At 38.9% G+C, this 20,510-nt stretch overlaps 4 protein-coding genes and 1 non-coding gene across 6 annotated transcripts; 3 read left to right on the top strand and 2 right to left on the bottom strand.

The window, feature by feature from the left end:
* The first annotated feature begins 656 nt into the window (after positions 1 to 656).
* LOC120008950 (UDP-glucuronate:xylan alpha-glucuronosyltransferase 2) lies at positions 657 to 4,681 on the top strand. Of its 2 annotated transcripts, none has more exons than XM_038859349.1 (3): positions 657 to 2,388; positions 2,548 to 3,184; positions 3,549 to 4,681. In XM_038859349.1, the coding sequence occupies exons 1-3, from the start codon at positions 2,194 to 2,196 to the stop codon at positions 4,487 to 4,489; spliced, it is 1,773 nt and encodes a 590-aa protein (XP_038715277.1). In that variant the 5' UTR covers positions 657 to 2,193; the 3' UTR covers positions 4,490 to 4,681. The 2 variants fall into 2 exon arrangements, with proteins under 2 accessions (XP_038715277.1, XP_038715278.1); XM_038859350.1 differs by having other exon boundaries at positions 2,214 to 2,393.
* Positions 4,682 to 6,260: 1,579 nt separating this feature from the next.
* On the top strand, positions 6,261 to 12,777 carry LOC120008949 (protein WEAK CHLOROPLAST MOVEMENT UNDER BLUE LIGHT 1-like). Its single transcript, XM_038859348.1, has 4 exons — positions 6,261 to 6,467; positions 6,577 to 6,642; positions 8,306 to 9,032; positions 10,580 to 12,777. The coding sequence occupies exons 3-4, from the start codon at positions 8,322 to 8,324 to the stop codon at positions 12,446 to 12,448; spliced, it is 2,580 nt and encodes an 859-aa protein (XP_038715276.1). The 5' UTR covers positions 6,261 to 6,467; positions 6,577 to 6,642; positions 8,306 to 8,321; the 3' UTR covers positions 12,449 to 12,777.
* Positions 12,778 to 13,070: 293 nt separating this feature from the next.
* Positions 13,071 to 13,155, top strand: TRNAY-GUA. Its single transcript is given in 2 exon segments — positions 13,071 to 13,107; positions 13,120 to 13,155. It is a non-coding gene; the product is annotated as a tRNA-Tyr (tRNA).
* A 782-nt stretch (positions 13,156 to 13,937) lies between these two features.
* LOC120009398 (pentatricopeptide repeat-containing protein At2g04860) lies at positions 13,938 to 17,014 on the bottom strand. Its single transcript, XM_038859983.1, has 2 exons — positions 14,645 to 17,014; positions 13,938 to 14,449 (listed from the first exon to the last, which is right to left on the bottom strand). The coding sequence occupies exon 1, from the start codon at positions 16,893 to 16,895 to the stop codon at positions 14,769 to 14,771; it is 2,127 nt and encodes a 708-aa protein (XP_038715911.1). The 5' UTR covers positions 16,896 to 17,014; the 3' UTR covers positions 13,938 to 14,449; positions 14,645 to 14,768.
* Positions 17,015 to 17,066: 52 nt separating this feature from the next.
* Positions 17,067 to 18,664, bottom strand: LOC120009399 (alpha-amylase-like). The gene is made up of 3 exons (XM_038859984.1): positions 18,508 to 18,664; positions 17,509 to 18,402; positions 17,067 to 17,407 (listed from the first exon to the last, which is right to left on the bottom strand). Exons 1-3 carry the CDS (start codon positions 18,580 to 18,582, stop codon positions 17,156 to 17,158), a joined length of 1,221 nt encoding a protein of 406 aa, XP_038715912.1. The 5' UTR covers positions 18,583 to 18,664; the 3' UTR covers positions 17,067 to 17,155.
* Positions 18,665 to 20,510: the final 1,846 nt, after the last annotated feature.

Here is a 20,510-nt window from a genome sequence, read left to right as displayed (position 1 = left end):
TAATTCTGAACTTTTGGTTTCCTTGATGCTAGTGAAGTGTCATTAGGACATGAGTAGGGGAATTTTACTTTGAAAGCATGCTTGCAAATGTTGATGCCATGTCAAGCTGTTTTTTAATTATTATTAGTTCTTCATAAAGGATTATATAATCAATGGATATAATCATTTATGAAGAACTAACAATGTCAATTAAATGTAATATTACAATGTGATTGTTGAGGTAATTCTTGTAATTGCGTTGTTGTTGCATTGATATCTACTGTGATCATATTACATCTATCGTTATTATCAAATTGCCCGTTCTAGTTTGCACAAATTTTATAGTTTCCAACTATGCATGCTATAAGCATCAATCCAAAGGAACTGCCTGAGTGCACTTTGGATGGGCATGCATCATGCATCATAAGTTGGTTTCCCCCACACCACCAACCCCTTCCCGCCTGCTCCGGCCCCCGCCCCCAACCCCGACCCCGCCCCTGCTTTTCAATTTCCTCTTTCTTGCCTTTGCGCAAGACCAAGCAAGATACCAAGACAGATTGGTACACCAAAAGATTAGGTAATTCCCAAGACTAAAAAGTCATAAAAAAGGCATTATTGCAAAAGTTCCTGCATCATATTTCTTGGTGGCTGCATTATTTCCTTATTATTGGTATATTAATTTTAATGTTTGTTAATTTAACGTGCGGTGGCTGCATTATTTCCTTATTATTGGTGCACATGCAATCTTGTATTATCTGTTTTTATGAACATATATTAATTTTAATGTTTGTTAATTTAGCGTGTTGAAGGTCTCAACGTGTTCAAAACTCTAAGGTGTCATAACAACCATGTATTATGTTATGTATAGAAGTATATAATCTGGTATATGGTTGAAGCAATATCAGACCTAATTATTCACCCAATCATGATGATATGGTAGGCTAATAGCCCATTTGCCTAATATACTTGGCAGGCTCGGAGTTAGTCTAATCATCCACCTGTTGACATCGCTTGAAATTTTTGATTGTTCACCAGTTTGCACAGCATTGGTCGTTTTAAACATGATACGAAATCATTTGCTGAGTTGATATTTAACCTAAAACCTATACACATACATACATACATATATATATATGCCTGTATGTATATATTAGCAATTGTGATTTATTTAAACAAGTGCAAAAAATGATGAACGCAATTGGTGGAGCCTCGCAATTGTGTAACGAATAATAGCGACATTTGACGAAGTTGACGGCGCAACCATTTAGTGGTTGGAAGGCATACTTTGCTGTTTCTCCTAATTAACAAGATTCCTATTTGCTTAATTTCTAGATAGCGTAAGCAACTTCTCCTATTCTTACCATTTTATCCAAGTGCAATGTACACCTTCTGCTACTCCACATGAATCCGTATTAGGTAAGTTGATTGAATTAAAATGAAATATTTATGTAGGCAGGTTAAAAAAATGGCGTTTAATGGTGATAGTTTTTGCGTAAACATATGGCAAGGACATTTTTTTTCGGTAACCGAGGAATTACTTAGCCCAACATGTCATTCAGACAGCTGAGTGAGCGTAAACGTGACAGGGCATATTGGGTCTTTGAATTTGAAGTCTAGAAGTATTGAGAAAATATTTAGTTGTCTTGGTATGTAACGTCTCATGCTGATGTGGCGTACCAAGACTAATGACATTGTGACATTTTATGAGTTGTGATGCCAAATCATGGGTGGTTAGAGGTGGAAATATTTAAATTTAAAATCATCGTCAATCACTCTAATTTGACATCAACCTCTTATAAAATGTCATAATGTTATTGGTCTTGGTACACCACGTCAACGTATAATATGACTATCATACCACTGAATATTATATTTTCTTGTGAAAGTATTGGCACCAACTGCATGGGAAACACATTAAGAAAAGCTTTCATCTGCTCTGGCCCGTCAGGAAATTCTTAGTCAGGAAAAAATACACATGGAGCTCGGTGAATGGCCCTGTGTCTCCATTGTGTTTAGTTTACTCTAATTTCGCCCTCTAAACTCTCTAACCACCATAGCCGAGTCCTTCCTAAAAAATGCTAATTAGTTGTCATCATTAACAAGTATAAATAAGCTCCAAAAAGTATACTAGAGTCTAGACTCTAGAGGTTGTTGAGATACATATTACAGAAACCCCTATTTGAGGTATATCTGTAGCAGTTCCTACCTGCAAAGATGGGTGAGGGATTTAGTCTTCAAAAGATGATGAAGGCCACTCCTTCTAAAGCTTTGTTTGTCAAGATCAACCTGTTCTTCCTTGCTGTCTTTCTTGTCATCTATGCCTCTCTTCTTCTCCGGCCATCGTCTTCAGTCTATTTTGAAAATGCAGCAACCATTGTCAGATGCTCGTTGCGGGAGTGCAATCACAAGGTAAGGTGAGCCTACTCAGTAATAATTAATGCATATCATGTTCTTGATCATATATCCTTCCACGACTCTGTTGTTGGAATGTGCTCAAATGAATAAGTTAGCTTATGATTGTCCATCTGGTTATTGATTAATTAAGCTTCTGGTTGTGAGTGTTGTTAGGTGGAGAAGGGTCTTAAAATGAAAGCTGTTCTTGAGGAGACTCAAGGGGAACCACCAATTAGGCCAACGAGAAATGTGATCAAGCTAGAGGTGCCAAGCTTTATGGACAAAATAGGGAAAAGAATAAAGATTGGGATGGTGAACATGGAAGAAGAAGATGTAAGTGAATGGAGAACACATGGAGAAGTGATTCCCATCAAGTTTGAATGGGTTTCGGAGTTTTTCGAATGGAAAGATCTTTTCCCAGAGTGGATTGATGAGGAAGAAGAGGATGATGGTTCAACTTGTCCTGAAATTCCAATGCCAGACTTCGCAGCCTATGAAAGCATGGACATGATAGTGGCTAAATTGCCATGTAATTACTCAAAAGAAGGGTGGTCAAGGGAGGTGTTGAGGCTTCAAGTTCATCTTGTGCTGGCAAACATGGCAGTGAAGAAAGGGAAGAGGGATTGGAATTGGAGGACAAAAGTGGTGATGCTTAGCAAATGCAGGCCAATGTTGGAGCTGTTCCGATGCGATGACTTGGTCAGAAGGGAAGGTGACTGGTGGTTCTACCAGCCAGACATGGCAAGGTTGGAGCAGAAAGTGTCACTGCCGTCTGGTTCTTGCAAGTTGTCTTTGCCTCTTTGGGGACAAGGTAATGCCTTAATTTCCAAACTCCTAGATTTTATTTTCTTGTATTTCTTGAAGAATTAAATTAGGTCTGTTGGTGATGTCTTGGTAAGTAATTAGCTTGCTAGTTGACTCCAATCACACAATTAATTATATGCTTTGCTTAATTGCAAAGTCATCAATGGTGTGGTAGTTGTGATTTTGATGGGTGTTTTTTTGTTGGTTTCTTAACTTTTTTTTTTGGGGACCGAGGAACTACTCAGTCCAGTATGCCCTTCGGACAGCGTAAACCTCGAGCCGTCAGAACAACCATTCATATTATATAAACATAGTACAAGGATTTAATATATATCATTCACATAACGGTAGTATAACATTGATATATACAGGAATCGATGAAGTTTATGATCTCTCCAAGATCAAAACCCCTGCCAAGACACCCAAACGAGAAGCTTATGTAACAGTAATCCACTCCTCTGAGGCCTATGTCTGTGGGGCAATTACACTGGCTCAGAGCCTCCTCCTAACCGGGACCAAGCGTGACCTTATCCTCCTCATGGACAACTCCATCTCCGAGGAAAAACGCCAGGCCCTGTCCGCAGCAGGGTGGAAGATCCGAATTATTAAGAGGATCCGAAACCCTAAAGCAGAGAAATACTCATACAATGAGTATAACTACAGTAAATTCAGACTGTGGCAGCTCACAGACTATGACAAGCTCATCTTCATAGACTCAGACATAATTGTTCTACGAAACCTCGACATTCTCTTCCATTTCCCTCAAATGTCAGCGTCCGGGAACGATATTTGGATCTTCAACTCGGGTGTTATGGTGATTGAACCATCAAAATGCATATTCAAGATACTGATGAATGAAAGGAAACACATAGTGTCCTACAATGGTGGTGACCAAGGTTTTCTGAATGAAGTATTTGTTTGGTGGCATAGATTGCCAAGAAGAATGAACTTCCTTAAGAATTTTTGGGCTAATACAACTGCAGAGGCAAGTGTGAAGAACCAGCTATTTGGGGCAGACCCACCAAAGCTTTATGCAATCCATTACTTGGGTTGGAAGCCATGGTTGTGTTACAGAGACTATGATTGTAATTGGGATGTGAGTGATCAACATGTGTATGCTAGTGATGTGGCACATGAGAGGTGGTGGAAGGTTCATGACTCCATGGATGAGAAGCTGCAGAGGTTTTGTGCATTGACTAAAGAGAGGAAGACTGCATTGAATTGGGAGAGAAGGAAGGCTAGAATTATGGGGTTCAGCGATCAGCATTGGAAGATCAATATTACTGATCCTAGAAGAAAACACCTAGTCTAGAATTTGTGATGGAATTTTTTTGGTTTTTATTTTCATTTTCCTTTTTTTAAAAATTTCTCTATAGAAATGTCCTTTCATGGATGTTTGTACTGTATAATTTATGTGTGAATAGGTAGAATGCACCATTAATTCAGAGAATTGGGAATAAATAAATAACGTGTAGGAAATGAAAATGAGCCTAAGCTTTTGGTTTATGGCGACTCCTCTACGTTCATATTCTCAGTTCAAACATATTGTCCGTTGTAGACCACAAACTCTCACAGATTTGTTTTTCATGAGGTGTTTTTATTGGTACTTAGGCCCAGAAAATACGTTTTCAATGTGAGTAAAGTAGGGTTTTTCCGATAAACCACTCGGGCTGAATTATGCCAGAAATGTTTCACCTCACCCAATTGACTAGGGAGAGAGTAGAAACACATGTTTTTGGTGACCAGAAGAGGATTTTGCCTCTGAAATTGAAGATTTTAAGCTTCACTAACCAACTTAGGTTGGTGAATATATTTGTGATGGTGGGTCTCTATCAATGGAGGGAAGATGCCAACATCTACAACTCAAGAAAATGATGAGGTACAAGGAAAGGATTATGGATGACAATGAAAGAAATTTGAACTAATTGGCGCAATATATTTGTTAGGTATACCTAATATTATATATATAATCCAGAACTTCATGTTCTTGTTGATGTAGGGACTTGTTCTGTCCTGACTATGATTTGTAAATAATTCAAACAATTAGGTTTAAATAAAATATTATCTTCTAACAAGTGGTTAGAGAATTTAATTGACTAACATCAATTCTACAACTAATTCAAACCATTAATATATACCATTCTGTTTCTCTGTCTCTCTCACAAATCACAGTATGTGACTTTAATAGAGATTCATTCAGCAATGGACCTAAAGGCCTGATAAAAATTGGGCTGCCTTTTAATGGGCTTGCCAATTGATAGACCAATGGGCCACGACGTCCAATGGACCAGCCAGTTGGCCTCAAGTGCAACACTTTATCCAACGGCCCTGATATTTTCAAAGGTAAACTTTAGTCACACCCTTAAGTTTATTAAAAATACATTAATTTAAGTTGACCATCCCTTATAAAAATCAATTGACGGGGTGTCTTGAGTAAATATAGAGGTGTGACTAAAGTTTACCATTTTCGAAAGCATGGCGGCCTTATAACAGTACACGCGAATGGTGGTGCCCCTACTACATGAGTTTACCCCTCCCAAACGGATCGTTTTCGGATAAAAATTTGTTTCGTTGAGTGGTGTGTTACTATATTATCATATCCTTTGATACTACGGTGAATTTGAATCTATAGAAAACAGATCATTGCATTTTTAATGTCAAAATACGAGATTTTTTTTAAAAATTTTGCATCAATCAATTTTATTATTCTATTTATATTTTTATAAAAGTAAATTCTTCAAAAAATTAGTTGATATTAATGAAAATATTCAATTTTACCCTCTCTCATCGTGCCAAATATTTTTGTCATATAACCACTCCCCACAATTTTAGAAAACTCATCTCACCCGAGATCAAAACATAACACACTCTCAAACCAATTCCTTTGTCATTCCCGTAATTGATAGTTTTAAGAAGGATCCTTAACTTTCTAGAATTAAAGGACGTCAGCAGTAAAGCACAGAAATAGACAAATAGTTGCGCGTCACTGTTGGCCTTCAAAATTACACAATTAACCTTTCAATGGTTTGACTTTTCGAGTTTGTTTTGATAGCTCCAGCTGCCAATAACGCTCCGGCTCACGGATTACACGGAAGGAGGAAGGACAGGCCACTCCGCTCCCTACTCCCTAATATTATTCCTTCCTGGGTCCTCACGGTAACAAATTCAGTGAACGGATTTTCTTTTCCCATCCATAAAAAAAGCAAATCGAGACAAGAAAATAGAACAATAATTCTCAAGGGAGAGAAACGGTGGGCATAGATGGATCTAGGAGTAGTCTGTCTGATGAGGTAAGGCTCCACGTGTTGTTGTGTTTCTGTCCGTTAATTTTTTCTAAATATAGCCTACTCCATTTTTAAGTTTCTAATTTTGATCTTGAATTAATCTCCGTTTCTCCAGACTTCATTGATTTCCAATCACCTCTTCTCTCTCTGTCTCTCAATCTTGTTTCTGGTTTTACTCCGGGTACGTTCCTCTTCTTCTTCTTCTTTTTTCGTTTTGTTTTGTGATTATGCCTACTATTAGTTTGTTTTCCATGTAATCTGTGCTTGAATTCTGGAGTTTTCATTCGGTATGCATCTCTGTATTGAGAATTCGGTTTGGAAGGCTGTAGATGGGTATTCTGGGATTTGAAATTCCATGAACGTTGACTCTAAAGATTTATTATGGATTGGAGAGATTGAAATTTTGGGTGGATTGTGTAAAAGAAGCTTAGTTTGTTGGTTTGAATTTCTGTTGATGTTTGAATTGATGTTTAGAATTTAGGAATTGTAGTGGATGTGGAATCTCAATAAAGTATGGGTATAAAGCATAAACAGCTGATTTGGATTTACAATAGGTATGACAATGTTTGTGCTTTCTACTTTAGCTGCGTACATAGGAGGTTAACTGCTTTTGATACAGCAATGAACTATCTGGAATGTTCCATTGGAAATTATGGGCATCCAATTCTCTTAATCATATGCTAAAAACCTGCAATTCGGATTCGTGAGACAATATGGTCTGAAGAAGGTGTTAACTGAATTATTGGCTATTTCAGCCAAATGATTTTCAATGTAATTATATCTTTCATTATTTTTGTTATTTGAATTTGATTTTAATTGAAATGAATAGGACTAGATTATGCACAATGTTTTGTTGTTCAACTTCGGGGTTAATTTGTGAACATTATCTTCAGCTTCTGGTATTAATTTTATTTTCAGGAAACATTGGTTCATTGACTAAATTTTAATAAGGCTGGAAAATCTTTCAAATCACTTACTGAAGTTGGGTTTGCTGCATTTAAATGGTTAAACATTCTAACATGTATTCGTTCAGTGCTAAAATAGAAGATTATACTATAGCCATTTGGATTGAAGTGTGTTCATCAGTATTTGTAATAGCTGACTTGTGTTTGTAAATTAAAAATCCCATATGACCATCGTTTGCCTTACGAAATATAGGTTTTGCTCTCAGTGCTATTATTAGTTTTAAGTAGTAAGCTGCTGAGTAATGTATTCTTTGACAGTTCAGACCTTGAGCATGGATTCCTTGGCAATTTCTTAACGAAAGTTTTACTTGACCATATTTAAAATTTTGAACCCCTACATGATGTGAATATTCTATAATAGTTTTGTAACTGTAATTAAAAGATGCATTCCGCAAGAGATGAGGGATTCAAATGCCTGAACAACCCCCTCTCACATTCAATATCTGGCTTTATGTTTGTTTGTTCATTTTATTCCATGGCTTATGCTTTGACTCAAAAGCAAAATGTGTGATTTCTCTGCATTTGTCTTGAGCCATCTTCGTTTCGACCTAGGGCATAAAGTATTTGAAAAAGGCCTTTTCCTTTCAAAGAATTGTTTAATCCCAAGACATGATGAATGACGAAGCAAAAAATAGTTTTGAAATTTGAACTCCGGGATCTGTCTTACTGCGCCATCCCGTCTATCTCAGATACTCTTTTTAACTTCCAGTTTCAAAGTCCTAATTCTAGACAATGAGCTCCCTTAACTAAACTTCCGACTTTTTCATTCAAATTTATGGCGAGAAATTCTCAAAGTATAAATGTTAGCTTGTCTGAAAATTAAGCAATTGAGACATATTCAGCTTTTTGCTAATGTAGTTTCTGTATTCATCAATTCAGATAACCACTTCCTGGCATGGAGGATGTGACAATTGCTGGGGAGATGCATCCTCGAGAAACTACTCTATCTCCCCATCATGATGACCATAGTGAAGCTCCATTGATTCCTGTTACAAATGGACAAGTAGTATCTGAAAGTCATTTTTCTATTGAGGAAACTTCACAAGATGGCACAAACAATCTAGATGTTGATCAAAATCAAATTGCAAAGGAAAGTTCCGTGTCAACTTCAACCATTGATGGGATGTTGACAGATCATCAGGGCACTCAAATGCAAGATTCAAAAACTACTGCCGCTGAGAATTCCTCCAGTGAAATCCCTGAGGGTAATATTGATGACATGAATATTCCTTCTGTTTCCTCTCCTGACATAAGAGTTGAAGCTGATGAGCTCGCTCTGCCACATGTCGAGCTTCCTGGTATTGCCGTCAGAACCACAAATCAAGATGCTTGTTCTATTGGAAGCCCCACCATTGGTGAAACGGCTACACCTTCTGCTTCCTCTCCTAAGGTAAGAGTGAAGTCGAGTGACATTGGTTTGCCCCATAAGGTTGCAAGTATCGGTATCAGTACACCAAAATCTATTGATTCTCCTAAACAAGTGAGACAGATGGATGCGAAAAGAGGTCTTATTGATACAACAGCTCCTTTTGAATCGGTCAAACAAGCAGTTTCCAAGTTTGGAGGAATTGTAGATTGGAAAGCACATAGGCTCCAAACTGTAGAGGTACATTTGCTTTTCCATTATTAGTAAAATCATTTTGCGCATTTTATTGGTGAATCCTTTGATCATCGTTTGGTGGAGATTTCATGCTTCATTCTCGTATATATGCTTTTGCTTTCTCGCATTCTTGTTGTGGCATGCAAAGGAATGCTACGTTTTTAGCTTTTTTTTTTAATTTAGATTCCTATGCTGTTCTTTGTGGTATGGTGTGAAATGAGAAGGAACTGCTTTGTCACATTGTTTGTTTTTACGATCATGGAAAATATTAAAGTGCCATGGAACATTGGCTGTAGAATAGCGCTGGTGGCAATCTTGGGTATTGATAATTTGATATCATTAATTCATTATAGGTTTTCAAAATAGTTCTGGATAAGTAAGGATGGTAGCAAAAGTTCTAGCATGGGAACTAAGCCTATTACGGTGGCAATCCTGATGGCATATATATGTATCAAGCTGTGGGAGGCTGGTGAGAAGTATTGATGGGAGAGAAAATTGTTTGACATATTCTTCTGGTTCTGAATCATTTTGCTTAAGAAAAATGTCAATGTAATAGCTATTTATTGGTACTTTAAAGTTCTTGTTTGTGATCATAGATCTCCCCACCACCCACATACTTCTGGAAAAATGGAAAGGTTGCACCTGAAATGTTTCCATGTGAGTTCTCTTCTGTTGTTAAATACGGAACCATATATGAGACTTCTTATCAAGCTAATCTTTTACAAGGACTTCTTGGATGAAGTACATGAAAAATTATATCACTAGCATGATGTAGTTAAAGGAGAATCAATGTTTCGGGGACAAGACACTGTGGTATTCGCGTTCAAAAAAGAAAAAGGTACTGTGGTTGTCTACATGAGCTGCGATGGTCTTGTTAATCCTGATAATAGGGTTTTGCGGTAACATCTGTATTCTGCTGTAGAAGTTGCAACAGCAGAGTTGCTGTTGGTTGTGGATATGATGGTATGTAGCTGGTCTTGGTGTTGCTGCATTAGTGAGGGGTATAGTCAGTGAAACATATGCTTTTAAAAGCAATGATTTACTGCTTCAACTGATGAGCAATTTATGTCACCTTTTGCTACTGGAAATAATCATTGCAAATTGTTGCCAATAATGTCTTTTGCTTTCTTTCTTCATCTTTTTTTCTGATTGGTTACTTTAATTTTTACTTAACTGAAAATGGAAAAGTTCAAGATGGATTGATAATTTCTTTTTCTTTTTCTTTTTCGTTTGAAAGAAAAGGAACGGTATTAAAGGGGAAACAAGAGGGAACATACCCAGTAAGGGAATAGATACTCAATTTCATGCAGGAAAGGTGCCTCTCAAGTATTACCAGTCCAAGGGAGTGTTATTAGTTGATCTACTCTGGATTTGCTTCATGATAACAGCATCTGTTCAGATTTTCCCTACAAATAGATCTTACTTTATTTCATTGCATTTTTCACTCGAAATTTCAAGTATTCAATGAGTCCTTTTGCATGAACATGATTAATGCAGATCTTCATCTTCACTCTCTAAAAATCTGACTTTGAATTTCTCTTCTGACTGTACAGAGACGCAAGCTTGTGGAGGAAGAACTTGAGCAAATGCAGGAGGAGATGCCTGAGTATAAGAAACGATCCGAGGCTGCTGAAGAGTCAAAACGACAAGTTCTTCAGGAGCTGGATAGCACGAAGAGGCTTATCGAAGAACTAAAGCTGAACCTGGAGAGGGTGCAGACAGAAGAGCATCAAGCAAAACAAGACTCTGAACTTGCTAAGCTCAGGGTGGAAGAAATGGAACAAGGGATTGCTGATGATGCTAGTGTTGCAGCAAAAGCACAGCTTGAGGTTGCCAAAGCCAGGTATGCTTCTGCAGTTTCAGAGCTAACATCGGTCAAAAACGAACTGGACTCACTGCGAAAGGAATATGCTTCTTTGGTGATTGAGAAAGATGTCGCAATGAAAAAAGCTGAAGAGGCCATTTCTGCATCAAAAGAGGTTGAGAGGACAGTAGAAGAACTTACCATTGAGCTGATTGCCACAAAAGAGACCCTGGAGTCTGCACATGCTACCCATCTGGAGGCAGAAGAACAAAGAATAGGAGCTGCCCTGGCCAGAGAACAAGATGCCCTTCACTGGGAGAAGGAGTTGAAGCAGGCAGAAGAGGAACTCCAAAGACTTAACCAGCAGATTCTTTCATCCAAGGATCTCAAAACAAAATTAGACACTGCTTCAGCCTTGCTTCTTGATTTAAAAGCTGAACTAGCAGCTTATATGGAGTCAAAGTTGAATGAAGAAGGTGATGAAGGGCACTCAAAAGATGAGACAGAAGGACTGGAGAAGAAAACTCACACTGATATACAAGCGGCAGTTGCTTCAGCGAAGAAAGAACTTGAAGAAGTGAAACTTAAAATTGAGAAAGCAACTGCTGAAGTAGATATCCTCAAGGTAGCTGCCGTGTCACTACAAACAGAACTAGAAAGTGAAAAGTCAGCTATTGCCACCATTAGGCAAAGAGAAGGTATGGCATCAGTGACAGTTGCATCACTGGAAGCTGAGCTGGATAAAACCAAGTCCGAAACTGCTTTAGTGCAGATGAAGGAGAAAGAAGCCAGAGAAAAGATGGTGGAGCTTCCAAAGAAGCTACAGGAAGCTGCACTGAAGGCTGATGAGGCCAAGTCACTAGCTCAAATAGCCCGTGAGGAGCTGCGCAAGGCAAAGGAAGAGGCAGAGCAAGCAAAGGCTGGAGCAAGTACAATGGAAAGCAGACTACTTGCAGCCCAAAAGGAGACAGAGGCTGCTAAGGCTTCAGAAAAGTTGGCTTTAGCTGCTATCAAAGCATTGCAAGAAAGTGAATCTGCCCAAAGCACAAATGATGTGGATTCACCCACAGGCGTAACGCTTTCTTTAGATGAATACTATGAACTCAGCAAACGTGCCCATGAGGCAGAGGAGCAGGCTAACATGAGGGTGGCAGCTGCCATGTCGCAAATTGAGGTGGCTAAGGAGTCCGAGTTGAAAACCTCTGAGAAGTTGGAAGAAGTGAATCAGGAGATAGCTGCAAGAAAGGAAGCATTAAGAAACGCAATGGACAAAGCGGAGAAGGCCAAGGAAGGAAAGCTGGGTGTCGAGCAGGAACTAAGGAAGTGGAGGGCGGAGAACGAGCAACGACGAAAGGCTAGTGAAGCTGGTCATGGAGTTGCAAACCCCATTAAGAGCCCAATACCAAGTTTTGAGGGGAAAAAAGAATCGAAGAGCTTTGACCAGGCAGCAGATGCTACTGCTACTTATGCACCGAGCCCAAATGCATATGTTCAGACAAGTAACAGTGAAAATGATTCCTCCCCAGAAGTGAGAGCCTTGAAGAAAAAGAAGAAATCATTTTTCCCTCGAATTTTTATGTTTTTGGGCAGAAGAAGGGCACAGTCAAATAAGTCATAACTCTTCATATAAAGCCAATAATGTATCTTTTGTGAGTTTACGTCTTTTTGTTGGGATTTGTTCTCAGCATTCCAGTGGTGGATGAGATCTCAGAATTTTATTGAAATGTAAATGCTGGTGATTATTTCATGTATGATATGTGGTCTGAATTCTATTATTGCTCACTGGAAGGAATGTGTTGGGGTGGGTTTGGAGGAGGCATAATAAAGTGATCCTGTGATGTATATATAGGTTTTGTACCATATTAATCTCAACTCTTGTAAAATCTCCATGACAGTGCTTTAAGAAGGAATTGTGGCTCCTTGCAGGTTCCTGTTTGTGTGGGATTATTCCTAGTTCTTTCCATGTTCTGAATTGCGATGGTACAAGAATATTATTGTCAGTGTTGTTCTAGACCAAAAGCTTTATGTTAATGTTATTTTGTGATAAATATTCTTATTTTCTCTATATGTTTTAGGTCAATCAAAAGATTCAAAACCTGAAGTAGGGAAAGCAAGACATATAGCGATCATCTCGTAAGTTCGCCACATTAAAGATGACACCTATATGGAGTTGTATTACACATATCGACAGATATTACGGTCAAATTATTAGTTTATTATTCTGAGGAGCAAACAGCAAACCGACCTTAGCTCAGTTGGTAGAGCGGAGGACTGTAGTGGTCAACTGTTATCCTTAGGTCGCTGGTTCGAATCCGGCAGGTCGGAAATTTTTCTATATATTCTTTTGGCTACTATCTGCTAGTAGTAGCAGCTTTTTTGGCCCTCCTGGTTGCGATGGTACTCTGGAGAACCATTCTTCACCTGCTGGAAGTTCCATATCAACTAAACTAGCCCACAGTTGCAACCAAATGGCGCTCCTGCTTCCCATTTTCAGTAGCCTGAGTATTTTTTTTTTGCAACACAAGTTAACACAACAGATTAGAAAAGGTTTTCCCTCACACTGATTTAGTCTTCAAGTTTTTTTCAGAGGACAAATGATGTATAACTTGAAACCATAGGGATACATTTGTCCTCAAAAACAAGACAGGCTAAAAAAGATATCTGCAAAACCCAGGATGGTTTTCATCTCTATACTTATCAAGATGAAAAAAAGAAAAGAAAAAAGTATTCGATCCATCAAAACACACTATAGAGTTTAGACAAAACTTATGGATAAAACGTTCTTTCAGAATCGAGCAACTGCAGGTACAAACTGTACTACTACTCCAAAGTAATGGCAGGAAAGCACAACGACCAGAATGCAACGAAAATGTGAGACTGCCATAAGAGGAATAAGCTGTGCAGGAATGTTTCTGACCCTAGAAAGAGTGCATATAACTATTGCCAGGTAAACGGAGTAATTTTTGTCAAATGATTAAATAAAACTATTTGTTTACCATATAACTGAACAGCAGGAAACAAGATTCTCAAGAAAATGAAATTCCATGCGCTTACAGACGTAATTTCCATCAAGCATTTAATGCTAATCAATATACCACATCACTTCCTGTTCTCTGCCAGCAATAAAAATCAGTATGCATTAAGCCAAGAACAGACCAAGTTAGACAAGGAGCAATAATGGCGAAACTTCTTCAGGAAAACATTCCAAATTAAATGTGTATGTGTGTGTCTGAGAGAGAGAGAGTATTTGCTGGCTAATCAGAATCAGGTCCTAGGAATAAACCATCTAATAACAAACTTTTACCCCTGTCTCTATAATTATTAACAAATTATAGTGTTCTTTAATTGCACAACGTATTCCATCTTACAATCACCATCCTTGCATCTTCAAATGCAGCAAGACCATATATGACGTCCTTCTTAATAGACACCAGGTACAGTGAAATAATACCTTCACTCCTATGTATAGGTTTCTCCAATATCATGATCACCAAATCAGTTTTGGCTTCGTTTCACTGTTTGTAGGGTTTTGAATGCAGGTGGTAGTTTTGTTTGACCGGTTACCTACAAATACCGTTTATCACCCGTTTGAGCATCTCTCAGCCTGTCAAGCATGTACCTGGGGAACACAAACACCTAAATTACTAAATTTATTAATCTTATATGTACAGTGTCGCTACCAAGACAATATTACAATAATATATTTTACTGTCAAATGGTTAAATTATCTGAAAGAACTAACACTACAAAGGAAGTAATACAACTAATTGCTGACTAATTCCCAAATCTAACTGAAAATTGGCTGAAAACTTACAGTCGAATAGGAAGAACTCCAGCGGAAAATTTGAGTAGTTGAGATGAACGTGAAAATACCCGAAGCCAGAGGATTAGTGGGTTCAACTTGACAACAGACGGTACCTAAATCTCACCTAAAATGTTCATGTCACTGCTGTATAAGTTCTATTTATTTCATAAAATGAAGTCACCTCAATTTGGCTAACACCGGTACATCCATCTCCTTCAGTGCCTTTCATCATCTTCCTCACCCTTTCTACATCATCCCATCTCCCTGTTGCTGCATAAAGATTTGACATCAACACATAGAGGCCCCCATTTCTGTAGTCCAGTAAATATAACTTCTTGGCCAAACTTTCCCCGAGCCTGATTTCTTGGTGGATGCGGCAAGCATTCAACAAAGCACCCCACACAGCAGAATCAGGCTCAATGTCCATATTCTGGATAAAGGACATTGCCTCCTCAAATAAGCCTGCGCGACCAAGAAGACCAACCATGCATGCACAATGTTGCAAATTTGGAACCAATCCAACTTGCTCTGTCATGACCTGGAAGCATGTTTTCCCTTCATGAACAAGACCTCCATGAGTGCAAGCAGCTAACACCCCCAGAAATGTTATTTTATCAGGTTCTATCCTCTGCTCCAGCATTTCAATGTAACAAGTGAGAGCTTTACGTTCAAACCCATTTAAGCTGTAGCATGAGATCATTGTGTTCCATGTAGCCAAACATGGCTCGTTTATGCTTTTGAAAACCCTTTCAGCACACTCTATACTGCCACACTTGGTGTACATGTCTATAAGCGAAGTTTCTACAAAATCTTCTGTTTCCAGATCGTGTCTAAGGACATAGCTATGAAGTCTCTTCCCAAACTGCAAGTATGCAAGCTGAGAGCAACCGGACAGTAAACTAGCAATTGTAACGGAGTCAGAAGATTGTCCGAACATCATCATCTGACAGAAGACCTCCATGGCCTCTCTGGCCATTCCAGCCTGCACACAGCCAGAGATAACAGAGTTCCAAGTAATCAAAGGTTTTTCAGGCATCTCATAGAACAAAGACAAAGCAGCATCTATGTCATTGAAGTTGGAGTACATGCTTATCAGGCCATTTGCAACCAGAGTTTTGATGCACAACCCACTCTTTATTGCATAACAATGAAAAGCAATCCCAACATTTGAATGAGCAGGGTCTTTAATCCCATGAAGGATACTAACCATAGCAATGGCATCCATTTTCAAGCCCGACTTCTGAACTCGAGAAAAATACTCCACTACCAAACCTATATTTCCTTTCTCACCGTAGCTGGAGATAATTGCAGTCAAGGATACCAAATTATCATGTGGCGACAACATATTAAGCAGTTCTGCAGATACTGTATCCCCACATTTTGCATACACACAGACTAACGAAGTAATTACAAAAACATCATTGTTAAGTCCAGATTTAATCACATAACAGTGAATTAGTTCTGCACAATTACTTGTTGACAGAAGATTCAGTACTGTAACAGAATTTACTTCAAAACTTTCCTCCAGCATCCGCTTGAACATAAGCAAAGCCTCATCAAAGAAACCATTTTGGCCATAGGCACCAATCATGGTATTCCAAGAAACAACAGTTTTCTCCTCCATCTCTTCGAACAAGAGTTTTGCGGCTCCCAAGTCCCCACATTTAGCATACATCGAAGTTAGTGCATTCTTTACTTGAGAATCAAAATCAATGCCAGCCTTAATCCCCATTCCATGAATGCACATTCCTGGAAACAAATTATCACACCTCCCACAAGAAGGAATCAAGCCAACCAATGTGGTAATCTGAGGAGCCAAACCCTCCCTAAGCATTTGAACAAAGAGATCCAAGGCATCAATATCATACCCATTTCGCGAGTACCCACAAAGCAAAGCATTCCACGACACAACATCTCTTTGTGGCATCTCGCCGAACACTCCCCGTGCACTTTCCACGCATCCCAGTTTCATGTACAAGTCGAGCAGAGCAGTGCTCACATACACGAACTGATCAATACCCGATTTAACCAAGTGGTTTCGGGTTTGATTGACTTCTATTTTCGCAATTATCGGATTCAAAGCCGAGGAAGATGACGCATAGGATTTAAGAAGTAAAGAGAACGTGAAGTCATTTGGTTTCACGGTGGACTGCAAAAACTGGCGCAAAAGAAGCAGTGCAGATTTTGAGTCTTGCCTTTCAATGTAAGATTTCAGCGAAGAGTGGAAGTAGGAGAGACGGATCGTGGAGGCTAAGCTCATAATCCCCTGCCTCTGGCGCTATATTTGACCGTTGCCATCAACTGCTTCTAGTTATCGTGCACGACTCTCTTGCGGGCCGTTTAGAATGTTAAAAGTTTTTTTGGCAAATACGACGCCGTACACTGTTCAAACGATGTCGTTTTTTAGCAGACTAGGTGGTTATATGTTCTATGCAAGCGTAAATTAATCATCTCTTATTTTATTTCAAGAAGGGCTTTGCGAGATTATTATACAATTCATAGAAGAAGAATTGATGTTCTTCATTTTTTCACCCATACAGCGTAATTATTTCCAGAAGTAGCAACCTGGAAGGTTGAAGGAATAAGGTTTCCAAGATCCATCTTTGGCCCAATCTTCATCATGATCTTGTCATCAATGGCTGCCACATAAAGGTCAGATTCAGCTGCCAAGATTTTCACAGTGCTTGTGCTACTAATCCCATTGTTCTTCCTGATTGCAGTCAATTTACTAATCTCTTCCTTCAATCCCCAGTCAAAGAAGTGATCATAAAACTGCCAAAAAATAAACAAAACATTTCAATAATTTATGTCTCAGTCTAGACATATATAAAAGTAGTCACAATCTGAGTAACCATTACGGCAAAGTTACTTACTACGGTCGGAGTACCAGGATGTGTGAGAATGTATGCATAACCCTGCATGACTTTGTCTGATGGGAATGGCCAAATTTTTTGAGTAGAACCAGTATCATGATTGTCAATGAAAGTCACAGCATTTTGAGGTAAAATGCCAATGAGTCCTGAAGGTTTCCCGTTTTGGTCCTTCAACCGCTGTAACTCGCCTTGCACGGCAGCTTGAAGAATCCCTTTCGTGGCGAAATCGAATGCTGTAACCACCCCACCAGCAGCACTCACCCAATCTTTCAAGGCTTCTCTGTCTGCATTCCAATTCTCCCCAACTGCGAAATCTGGCTTAGTTTGTTGCACATAGAACTTGAGAATACTTGGTGCATACCCTTTAACAAAATCAAATCTCCATCCATCGAATCCGATTTCGGATTTCAACCAGTTCATCCAATCTGACAGCTCCCTCTGCACTCTCGGATTGAGATGGTCGATGTCTGGTGCGGCATCATAGCCTTCTCCAGAGTCAAGATTTCCTGTTCCATCAGAATAGGCAGTGTCATCCTTGCAAATGAAGGATGGACCCCAGTCAAGACGGTCGTCCGGAGTTCCACCTTCAAATATGCACCAAATTCCTCTGCCATCTTTTTTCTCAGCAGTTCTGTGGTTTATAACTATGTCAGCTACCACTTTGATACCCTTCGCATGGAATGCCCCGATCAGCGATTTTAGCTCCGCCTCCGATCCATACTTGGAGGCATCCAGATCGTATAGCCTTCCAGGCAAATATCCTTGGGGTGCAGCTGACTGGGAGGCAGGAGGAAGCCAGACATGGGTGATTCCAGCATTAGCCAGATCAGGAATTGTGCTCTTCAGTGAATTGTACCATCCTCCAGCCTTGTTAGCTGATTCCCAATTGAAACCCTGTCAAGAAAAATATTGCAGCAGTTGAATTAACAAATTATGCAAAGTTCCTGCATTTATAGCTAACAGAGCAGGCTTGTTTCTTGTGTTTTGTTCATGAAATACCTGGAATAGTAAGGTTGCAGAAGTGAGAGGAAGGAAAATAGAGAGGAAGAAGCCAAGTGAAGTGAGAAAACTCATTCTGGTTCTTGTTTGTCTGTAGAAACTGGAGGTTATCCAGTCATATTTATAGGCATCTTCTGAACAATTTCTTGAGTATTCGCATCTCACAAGTCACAAGCAGCCCGTAGAATTGTCGCATTAAGACCCCGCTTGAAAACGCAAAGAAGAAAAATCAAGGGATCAAATTAAATCCGTTTCAAGCACGGAAGACCCAATAGAATATTGGAATAGACCTTAATAAGTGACTCAATTTCGGGATAAGGGGCTGGAATTATTCTAGCAATTTCACCTCATCTCCACCATCCAATACAACAATGCATTGATTTGGCAACACTACACCTAATGCATTCAATGGTGGAGATGAGGTGAAATTGCTGGAATCATTCCAGCAAATCCTTTTCCCTCAATTTCGATACAAAATTTGACCTCAAAAAACTCTTGGTCCTCCTATTCCCATACAATCAATTATATTGTCCGCTTAGAGTTGCTCGGTTCAAATAGATACATCGAGCCTACACGATTTTATTTCTCTCAAGTCTAGCAAGTAGGTTAAACCCAACTCACCAAGTTAGGGAAAATACCTCGGTGATTATAAATGAGTGGGTTTGTCCTTATAGGGAATGAATAAAGCTCTACATCTTTCGACCTGGATGATACCTCTAGTTATCCGATTATGTAATATTTGTGTATGTATTCTTGTATTTTACCATATAAGACTACTATTTCTTGATGCTGCAGATGTAAAGTATACAGAACTAGTTACAAATGAATATAAAAAAGAATTTACGGTCTTAATTTTTGCCAGATATTTTGAGCAGATCGTGTTAGAAAATCCGCATAATCCTTCTGTTTTATTTTGTGGATAATTTGGTCACCACTTTTGACTTTCTCAAGCACAAGTAGCATCGAAGGTTCAAACTTTCATACTAGTGACTTTTTTCCATTTCACATTGTCAAACCATAATCTACAAAGTGTAGAAGAAAAGGTTACATAAGTTTGGCAGGATAATCTACTCGTTTTTTAGGTAACTGTGGGACCACCAGCATCCGCCAGGTACGACGATAACGATAGTTAAGATTGAGTCAAAATTCATGCGTGTAGGGACTCGAAAGTAGGACTAATCCACAAAACCAAGATTTTACAAAGAAATATAGTTAAGACTGAGCCAAAACTCATGCATGTAGGAACTCGAAAGTGGGACTAATCCACAAAACCAAAATTTTACATATAAATATTTCAACTGGTTGGTTAAAACTTCCAACCTCTGGTGTCGAAGGCTCTATGTCCGGATAGATTACCAACTAGGCTATTGCCGAGTGGTTACAAGATAATCTACCCCTTGACCTTGAGAGCCATCTCTAGGAATTTGATTGGTGTTGTACTTGAGCCTGTTAGGAATCTCGTATTGAAAAGATGTGAGAATCTCATTTTGTTTATAATGATAAGCCCACTCCTTAGTCCTTACTACTAACAAGGCCTTTTTATAATTCAAGTGAGTTAGGCTTTGATCCATGGATGCGGGCCCGATGCATCCTCGAAAACTGAATAATCCAAAGTGAACAATATTGTTGACATGTATTGATATGAAGTGGGTAGAATTCACAACATAATATTGGAACAATTCGATCTAGTTGGATATGACCTCTACTCCATTTTTTTTTCATAAGAAAACCCCTCCTCCACTTGTTGCCTTTGTTGGGTCTAGCATAACCCAAAAACTGAATAATCCAAAGCGGATAATATTATTGACATGTACAGAGCATGAATTTCTTACAAAGCCAAGTCCAACATGAGAATTGAGGGAAAAAAATGTATGATTTAAGCTTGACTGGGCTATGTTGTACCGTGGGCACAGGCTTGGCTTGGTCGGACATACAGGCATGTTTGACAAAACCACAACTTGTTAAGATCAAAATCTAATCCAACTTTACTCTAACACTGCTGT

The sequence above is a fragment of the Tripterygium wilfordii genome, chromosome 11 (assembly GCF_013401445.1).
Source record: "Tripterygium wilfordii isolate XIE 37 chromosome 11, ASM1340144v1, whole genome shotgun sequence".
NCBI lineage: Eukaryota > Viridiplantae > Streptophyta > Magnoliopsida > Celastrales > Celastraceae > Tripterygium > Tripterygium wilfordii.
This window is presented reverse-complemented; position numbering and strand designations above follow the sequence as displayed.

What these genes read in the sequence shown, in the direction of transcription:
- LOC120008950 (XM_038859349.1), top strand. Translation starts at nt 2,194, where the DNA reads ATGGGTGAGGGATTTAGTCTTCAAAAGATGATGAAGGCCACTCCTTCT. An exon ending in TGCGGGAGTGCAATCACAAG is followed by an intron (nt 2,389 to 2,547) that starts GTAAGGTGAGCC and finishes GAGTGTTGTTAG; the next exon opens with GTGGAGAAGGGTCTTAAAAT. An exon ending in TTTGCCTCTTTGGGGACAAG is followed by an intron (nt 3,185 to 3,548) that starts GTAATGCCTTAA and finishes TGATATATACAG; the next exon opens with GAATCGATGAAGTTTATGAT.
- LOC120008949 (XM_038859348.1), top strand. Translation starts at nt 8,322, where the DNA reads ATGGAGGATGTGACAATTGCTGGGGAGATGCATCCTCGAGAAACTACT. An exon ending in ATAGGCTCCAAACTGTAGAG is followed by an intron (nt 9,033 to 10,579) that starts GTACATTTGCTT and finishes CTGACTGTACAG; the next exon opens with AGACGCAAGCTTGTGGAGGA.
- LOC120009398 (XM_038859983.1), bottom strand. Translation starts at nt 16,895, where the DNA reads ATGAGCTTAGCCTCCACGATCCGTCTCTCCTACTTCCACTCTTCGCTG.
- LOC120009399 (XM_038859984.1), bottom strand. Translation starts at nt 18,582, where the DNA reads ATGAGTTTTCTCACTTCACTTGGCTTCTTCCTCTCTATTTTCCTTCCT. An exon ending in CTGCAACCTTACTATTCCAG is followed by an intron (nt 18,403 to 18,507) that starts GTATTTCATGAA and finishes TTTTCTTGACAG; the next exon opens with GGTTTCAATTGGGAATCAGC. An exon ending in ATCCTGGTACTCCGACCGTA is followed by an intron (nt 17,408 to 17,508) that starts GTAAGTAACTTT and finishes ATTTTTTGGCAG; the next exon opens with TTTTATGATCACTTCTTTGA.